This window comes from Lepidochelys kempii, chromosome 2 (assembly GCF_965140285.1).
Source record: "Lepidochelys kempii isolate rLepKem1 chromosome 2, rLepKem1.hap1, whole genome shotgun sequence".
NCBI lineage: Eukaryota > Metazoa > Chordata > Testudines > Cheloniidae > Lepidochelys > Lepidochelys kempii.
The window spans coordinates 116378674-116387548 of NC_136381.1; the positions used below are offsets into that span (position 1 = coordinate 116378674).

Here is an 8875-nt window from a genome sequence, read left to right on the forward strand (position 1 = left end):
GTGCCTAATTGGAAATCCGGCCCTGATTCCGATCTGTCTTGCTACCTAACTAAACTTGCCTTTGTGTTAGGTGGTCTCTTACACCGAAGATCACAGCAATATTCAGGTTACTCCTGTAGTAGGAAGAGGGCCTGAAACATAAGCCCATGTATCAGAGGCTTGAGGCCTGGGCTAAAGTAGTCAAAACCTTGTTGATATCAAGCTGAGTTAAGTTGTGAGCAAGAGGCAGGCCCTGCTCGCAGAATTTGGCAAGCATAAGATTGATATTGCAAAAACACACATTCCTATGAGATGCTAGGCACAAAACACTTACGCAAGCACATTCCAAGAGGGGGGTATCAGAACACCCTGATAAACACATTCCCCAAAGTTAACAGGAACATGCTGCCCTCTTAAGGATAAGGTCAGGATGTCAGTATGATGGATAGAGATGTTTTGATCTTACCTACAGATATAAGACAATGGGTGGCACCCTAATATGTCAGAGGGTAGTACCCTGATACGTCAAGGGTGATACGTAACTTGTTTGAATTGGTGTATAAAGATGTATCTCAGAGGGAGTGTCTTTGTCCAGCTGAAGGGGTAGTGGAAAGTCCTGCCACTGACTGAGCTGCATCCTTTGTTACGGGCATACATGTGCTAGTGTAATTGTAAACATTGATCCAGGGAGCTAGGACCATGCTTTGCTGATAATAAACCTGAACAATCACCTTCGCACCTTAACAGATTTTATGGTCATTGGGCGGTTTGCTCAAGGTCTGCTGTGCCAGCTGTCTGCGCAGAGCTGGGGCAGCACACGGAGAACACACGGGCAGCTGAACATCTGACAATAACTCCCACTCCCAAAGGGCCAGTCACTTACCTCAGGTCAGTTGCACCTTAGATCTTAGATAATAAACTGTCTAAAGATTTATTAATTGGGGAAAAGGGAATAAGTTATTTACAAGGTTAAAGCAAGTAAACACATACACAGAAATGAGTTCCAGTTTTAAGTTTCAAAAGGTAATAGAAGCTTCTATAATAAGCTAGCACTATATGTCCTTTAGGGTTTACTCAGGCCAAGTACTGAGGATCTCTTGCTTATGCTTAGTAATCCTTGCCCCCCAGAGTCCAAGCAACACAAAGATAGTTAATCTTTGTTAGGGCCTTTTATTCCTTCCTCCCTTCTGCTTCAAGATGCAAGTTCAGCTGTTGGGAGGAATTCAGTTGCACCTCTCTTCTTCATGAGGGGATGGGAGTGGGGGAGAAACAATGAACAGTCTTTTGTCCTCTGTTCCACAGTGGGTTGTCTGGTGTTGATGGGCTGCCTTTTGTTGGGCAGGGGAGAAAAACCTATGTCAAATTAGTATTTCACGCTTGTAATGCTTCTCTCCTGGCTGGTGATTTACTGTTACAGAGCAAACACTTACGTATTACCTTGTAACATGGGCTACAAATATTTTAAGTGAGATTAATGTATGTATCAACTTACAAGCATTCCATAAAGTCTAAATGCATTTGTAGAACTTTGATACCAATTTTAACAATACTAACATATGTGAGCCAGACTGGTTCCACCTATGTATGTCAGTGTTCACTTGAGACCCAGGGGCCTTGATATGAGCTGGCACCTTGTCTGTCAGAATCACATTAACTATTATCTTTTCTACACATCTTCTAACCCTCACCTCCCTAAGGAATTTGAGACCAGTTATAGTCAAGAGTCTCCCTGGTGCAATCCCAGTGGAGCAAAACTACCAAGAATGCAGGATGAGGGGAGGCCTGAGGAACAGGGTCCCAAGTGAATGTCTGGCATCCTGTGGATCCCCTAGGATCAGCAGTGGGCCCCTGTGGCCTTTTCGAAGTGGGAGGAAGCGAACTCCTACAGAATGATGTGGGGTGAACTGAGAGATCCTCACAGGGATTTGGAAAATTCCTCCTCTTGCTGATTTTATCACAGAACAGGATGATGAAGCTCATTATTAATTATAGGTGGCATAGTTTGCAACATCGATAACAAAGATTACACAGCACTTCCCAGTATAGGACCCTGTTTTCAATTGCTCAGAGCTTTGCCAAATTCAAACTGTTTGGGCTGAAATTATCCATGTTTGGATGTCTGCCTCTGGCTAATTTGTTTTAGGAAAGTTTCAGGTAAAATGGTTCATCCATTTCCAAGAATAGAGTTAGGGAAAAATACATTGTATTTGCTCTTTTAAGAAAAATAATTCTTCCAACAGTTTAATTGGGAAACATTTAGCACTCTTATGGTTTGGATCAGGAACATGGAATTCGGCAGTGTTCTTCCTGCTGTCAGGGATGTGCCTGTCTTTTGCTATATCTGAAAGAACTGCGGAAGAGGGGACAGACAGAAGATGTGATGGGAGCTAAATTCCTCTAAGCTGTGCAGAGGCACAGCAGCCTATTAAGTGCCGCACAGGTGCTCAGGCTGTGGCGGGGAGAGATGCCTCTTGCCCCGGACCTGCCGCAGCCCTGGAAGAGCCAGCCCTGACCTTTCGGAGCTGGGGGAGAAGCACCTCTCCCTGCCAGCCCAGGTGCTGCTGTGGGGGCAGAGAGCTGGGGGAGTCCTCTCTCCCTGCCATAGCCCCAGGGCAGCCTGCACCTCAAACCCCTCATCCCCATCCCTGGCCCCACCCCAGAGCCCCCAGCTCCAGCCAGAGCCCTCAGCCCCTCTGCACCCCAACCCTCTGCCCCAGCCCTGAGCCCCCTCCCACATTCCAAAGCTCTTGGCCCCACCTTTACCACATTAATTTTATGTGCACCAATATGGGGGTGATGTGGAAAAAATTACAGGGTGGAAACAGGAACAAGATGGGATTGGGGAGGAAGGGGCAGGACCCATAGAACATAGGAACAGGTGGGGGGATGAGGTCAGAAGCTGGGGTGGGGATAGGGAGAAACAGGACAGAAGTAGGAGCAGGGAGGGGGACTGAGTGGGGATGCCACTGTGGAAGAGAACAAAAAATGGGAAATGGGTGTAGAAGCTGAGGTATGGGGAGAAGAATATGAACAAAAGGGTCAGGGAGAGGCTGGGAGGAACCGGATTAGAAAGGTCTAACTACTGGAGCACATTCTCCTGTAAAACCTGGACTGGAACCCATTATTCCTGAGTCTCAACATTCTTTTACTGTCTTGCAAATAGCTGAGAAACCCCTCTAGTGGGTGGTCCACAAAGAAATCTGTGTTCTACTGCTACCAGTTATTCTGTTAGCTAAAGGGTAGACAACTGTGTGGTGGATCTAAAGAGCCCAACCCTCCTAATAACCCATTTAGGGAGTCAGTGTGATTCCACATGATGGAAATGTTTCCATCTTAAAAAATTATTTAAAAAAAAAGAAAGGTTGCAAAAAGTCAAGCATTCAAAAGTTAGGAAATGCCAGATGTAAAGATGCCCCTGTGACCTTAACTGAGCCCCTTTGTATACATGCATTATCACAGTCTTTAATTACATGACCACATTTTTTTCCACAGGACCCCTGCCTTACTCAGTGCATGGGACCGACCTGCTGTGGGGAATGAATCAGAGTTGTGTAGTGAAGACTGTTGTCTGTAGGACTCATTTCATTTGTTGCAGAAGTTGGAAGAGATATAGTGAATAAGGCAGGGGAGAAGAGAGAGTCTCATAGTTAAAGCAGTTGAATGCCACCCTGAAGAGTTGGATTTTATCTCTGCCTCTGCCACAGTCCTACATTACGCTGGGGGAGTGACTTACACCAACATTTTCACAGGTGGACACAGTTTTCCGCAATCTATATATATGCTCCCCATTACCATAGTATCTGAGCACCTCACAATCTTTGTGTATATCTTCACAACGCCTTTGTGAGGTAGGGATGTACTGTTGTCCCCATTTTGTAGTACTCAGCTTGAGACACCTAGGGTCTGATTGTAGAAGTGCTGAGCATGCACAACCGCCACTGAGGTCAGTGGGAGTTCTGCTCTAAACAAAATGCCATCAAATGCTAAGTACTCTGAAGAATCAAGCCCTCTGTGTTTCAAACTGGAAGCACAATTAGTTGACTCTTCACCATTTTGGTGCCTGTTTCCCAAATGTAAAATGAGGATAATAATGCCACCTCACCTCAGAACTGAGGCTATGATGAAAGCATTATAGAAAAGCTCATGAGGAAAAGAAATAACTTTGTATTCAGTGCAGAGTTTGGATGATATGGTGTAAATAATGCAGAGGACCACATTGAATGCAGAGACTAAAACACAATATTGAATAGCTATCCATTCAGTGAGCACTGTCCCTCCTCAGCACTAAATGAGGCAAGGGTCCTGTGAAAAAGAATAGTATGTGATCATGTATCATATTGCATGCACAAAAGGGGGCTGAAATAAGGTTGCATGGGCAATTCTGTCATTTCTAAACTTTTCAGTGCTTGACTTTGCAATTTGGATGTTCTTTGGTATTTTAATGTAATTTATTATAAAGCACTAGTGTGCACAGTATTTATTTATATTTTTAGAACCGTAAAACAAATTCCTGCCACAAGAATCTTCTTACTCAGGCAAAATTCCCATTGAAGTCTTTAAAGGAGTTTTACCTATTTCAGAAGTGCAGTATTGGGCCCTAACTCTAATTTTATATAAATAAAAATAGAACAGATATAGTATAGTTGCCTTTGGTTGAAAGCCTACATACCAGATTGCTTTTTCTATTGAATTGCTAGTGTCTCCCTAGTACATTTCTCTTCCATAATCTACATCTGTTAATTCCCGATTATCCTAATATATTTGTCACCCAAACCATTTGGCTAAGTGGCATTCTTTCTTTATCATTCATGTAGGGATAAGAGCAAATATCAGTGAGATAAGAATGAAAAATGGTCAGTCATGGGAGCTGTAGGGGCAAGGTTGCAGAAGATTAGCAAAAAGCTAAGTGGTGGACTGAGTATGTAACTAAATGTAAGTGAAAAATGCAAGCAATTTCAATAAACTTTGTCCAACAAACCCTGCCAAAAAATATTGTAGCATAGCTCAGCATATTTTTGCCTGTAAACAAGTCAGTTTATGTAATAAACATAAATCATACATGTAAAAATGTAACTGGCTGTTAATCCCATGTAACCCCAAAATAAGCGCGGAGAATATAGTGCCGCAGAGGACTCCCCCCCGGCAAAGTCCTGCCTGGTCAGCTGTCCCGAACGGCCACAGTTCCCTGCAGCCTCTCCGCACGTCCTAGGGGCTCCCCGTGCAAATTGAAGCATAAGTTCGTCCTTCCTTCAATAAAGCATAGTTTATTATTCTTTGGCCTAAGTGTCCTCCCTTCGCCGGTATCTTCACCCCCAGCCCTTGCGGGCACAGGAGCGTGTTGCCAAAGTAGGGTGCTTTTTAAAAACCAAGCTAGAAAAATCAACACTGTGGGTTAGGATCCAGGAAAGTCTGAGTTTTCCCATGTAGACTTTCCTTAATATGCTCCCATCAGATGTGGGAGGGGTTTATACTGCAAAGGAGATGTGGGTGTAGGCCTTAACCCATGGATTCCAGGTTTCCGCAAAAACCTGACCCTCCAAATTACAGAACCTCTAGCCTGCTCTCCACCACACCGCATTTTGTGCTGGAGCCCCTTCTCCCAGCTCACCCTATGACTAGAGCCCTGCCAAATTCAGGGGCCATTTTGGTCACTTTCACAGTCATAGGATTTTTAAAATTGTAAATTTCATGATTTCAAATATTTAAATCTGAAATTTCACAGAGTTGTAACTGTAAGGGACCTGACCCAAAAGGCAGGTCTGGGAGGGTCGCAGTACTGCCACCCTTGTTTCTGAGCGGCTGCTGGCAGCAGCTCTGCCTTCAGAATTAGGTGGCTGGAAAGCGGCGGTAGCTGGCTGGGAGCCCAGCTCTGACGGCAGAGCTGCCACCAGCTGCAGCGCAGAGGTAAGGATGGCATGGTATGGTATTGCCACCCTTACTTCTGCGCTGCTGCCTTCAGAGCTGGGCCCTCAGTCAGCAGCTGCCACTCTCCAGCTGCCCAGCTCAGAAAGCAGCAATGCAGAAGTAAACATGGAGTGGTATGGTATTGCCACCCTTACTTCTGTGCTGCGGCTGGCAGGGTGCTGCCTTCAGAGCTGAGCACCTGGCCAGCAGCTGCTGCTTTCTGGCCACCCAACTTTGAAGGCAGCGCAGAAGTAAGGATGGCAATACCGCAATCCCCTACAATAACTTTGTGACCACCCTTCCCCCTCCCGCACAACTCCCTTTTGGGTCAGGAAAGGCTGATCTCCCCCGTGAAATCTATATAGTATAGGGTAAAAGTACACAAAAGATCAGATTTCACAGTCTGTGATGCGTTTTTCACGGCCATGAATTTGGTAGGGCCCTACCTATGACTGTCTAGTAGCAGCTGCAGAAACAAACCAGAGGAGTTAATGCTGTTTGGAGCAATATTAATGCCCATTCAGATATTTGGAGGAGAACATGCTACAGAATTGTGGCTCTTTTCCATCTCCATCCACTCTTATTCTGAAATTTCCCTGGATCCCCAAAGAGGTTTCCACATCACCTAGAACATCTCGACTGCATCGCATGGATCCAGCACTCTCCCACCATCCTACGCCTTCCAACATGTGTTGTCAGTTTTAGTTCCTCTCAGCTAATAGAAATGGAGAAGGTTCAACCATCATACTGAATAAAAGGTTAAAAATATCACAAATATTACCAGAAAACTAATACAGTAAATAAAGGTGATTATGTATCATATTATTGCCACTCTGTCTTAAAAATGTGCCTAGAAATGTGGAATTAGAAGGGATTTAGTAAAGTGAACGTTATTCCCAATGGCTGGAAAGGCATTTGCTCAAGCAGCGTATATTCTAACTTCAGCATTACAAGCACTGTTAAAATACTTGATTAATTTTATTCTCCACTTAGGATTTTTTTCAGAATGGAGTGAAAAAGGATGGGTTAGTAGTACTTTTTGCCTTAAGAAAAAACTGATAGAATTAGATCATATTGATTTATTTTCTATATTTACTTATATTTTAGATTGTTAGAGGCAATTAAGCTTATAAGAGAATGTTGAGAAAACATGATGAATAGTGCAGCTTGGCTTTAAGGTTGTTTGGGGTGCATTTTTAAAGATAAAATTAACCTTCACATGATGTACAACTGATGCTTATTTATTAATGTAGATGATCTCTGTGAAGTTGACATTCTGATAATTCTGTAAAGAATGCAGACGGATAAATGCTCCTCTCTTTAAAGACAGTTACTCCTTGTCCTTCTGCTTCTGTTTTGTAATAGTTCATTATACACTCACTAAACCTCAATAAAAGTGCTGTAGTTTTTTCCTTTTCCCCTCCCCTTTCCCTTTCTTAAACTTCTGTTCACTTAAGGGTGCAATAAATAGTGTGATGGTATTTTACTTTGTTTTGTTGCTTCACAAACTGATGATTATGATGATGACCATAATGATGTGATGAATTTATTTTCATAGCATTTCATGAACAATGACGCTCTTGTTTAATGCATCTCATCATTGCTTATTATTATTATTATTATTGCATAATTGTTTGATCCAATTTAGTCAAGGGCCTGACATGTTATGGTCTTTTAAGTATGTGCCTCTGGGATTTAAGGTTGCTGCCATATGATGTGATAGCACTGCACGAAAACCTTTCAATAATTGAATAATTCAGTAGAAGAATAAATGTGATCATTGTTAGTGTGCACTTAAACCTCCGTTTATCATGCTGAGTTGACTTACTGTACTTTTGATTCCCAGTGGACCAAAATCAGGCTGATGATCACCACTTTCCGACAAAGTTGAAATTGGTAACCAGATACCCCATTGGTATATTAGAAATACATAATTATATAAGATTTACTTCCTTAGTCTTTACATGTAATTTAATTTTTGTAGGGGTAGTCAGACCAGATCCTACTTTTGGGAGTCTCGAAACCTCTGAGTGAGGAGTTTCTTCATTCCAATCTATAGGCCAAACCAAATTAAACATGTGAATGTGTAATGTGTGTAGGGAAGGAAAGAAGAGACTTGAGGAGATGAGTGGGAAGGAGAGATGTGAGAGGATGGAGGACTCCACATAATTATGAAACCAGTGTAGGTTTTTTGTTCAGGAAGCAGCATCGTCTAACAGTCATGACCACATTCACACAGACACAATGGTCATCAACAGGAATCAAAATATGGGTTCTTTGGCACCAAAGCATGAGCTAAGAAGAACTCAGTTGCTGTGTGTAAATAAAACTGTCATAGTCACTGGGGCAGCAACTAGAGGGGCACATAATCTCAAGCATTAAGTCACAGTAGTGGTATAACATGCTCACTTTTCATGATTTCCTTCCTTCCTTCATCATTCTCCATTTTCTTTCTGTCGTGTTCCACCTCCCAAGAGCCAGTAGCTATGTCAATGGGGGAGTTCTCCCATCAATCTAGCGCTGTCTACATTGGGTATTAGATGGGTTTAACTGCCTCAGTCAGGAGTGTGCATTTTTCACATCTCTGAGCGATGAAGCTATACCAGAGGTGGGCAAACTACGGGCCACGGGCCACATCCGGCCTGTGGGACCATCCTGCCTGGTGCTTGAGCTCCTGGCTGGGGAGGCTAGCCTCTGGCCACTCCCCTGCTGTCCCCCCTCCCCCGCAGTTATGCCACTGCATGGACAGCAGGACTGTGAGCTCCTGCCACTCTGAGCAGCATGGTAAGTGGGGGGCGGCGGCACGCGCACAGCAGTTAGGGGGTCCCGGGGGGCAGTCAGGGGACAGGGAGCAGTTGGATGGGGCAGAGATTCTGGGGCGGTTGAGGACGGAGAACGGGGGGTTGGATGGGAGTCCTAGGGGGGGTGGATAGGGGCCGGGAGGCAGTCAGGGGACAGAGAGATGGGGGGGGTTGGATAGGGGGTGGGATCC

The 8875-nt window shown here is 44.1% G+C and overlaps 1 protein-coding gene across 6 annotated transcripts in view; it reads left to right on the forward strand.

Annotated features, from left to right (window-relative positions):
- The window catches only part of EEF1E1 (eukaryotic translation elongation factor 1 epsilon 1), a 51987-nt gene that overhangs the window by 32177 nt on the left and 10935 nt on the right, over positions 1-8875 (forward strand). Inside the window, exon 5 of one of the 6 annotated variants that reach the window (XM_078851625.1) lies at positions 727-5861. The exons of 3 other annotated variants lie outside the window; for them this stretch is intronic. In XM_078851625.1, the coding sequence (XP_078707751.1) occupies positions 727-827 (101 nt within the window). In that variant the 3' untranslated portion in view covers positions 828-5861. Of the gene's footprint in view, positions 1-726; positions 5862-8875 lie in introns of those variants that run through there. 2 more of the 6 variants (XM_078851626.1, XM_078851623.1) reach the window with 2 other exon arrangements.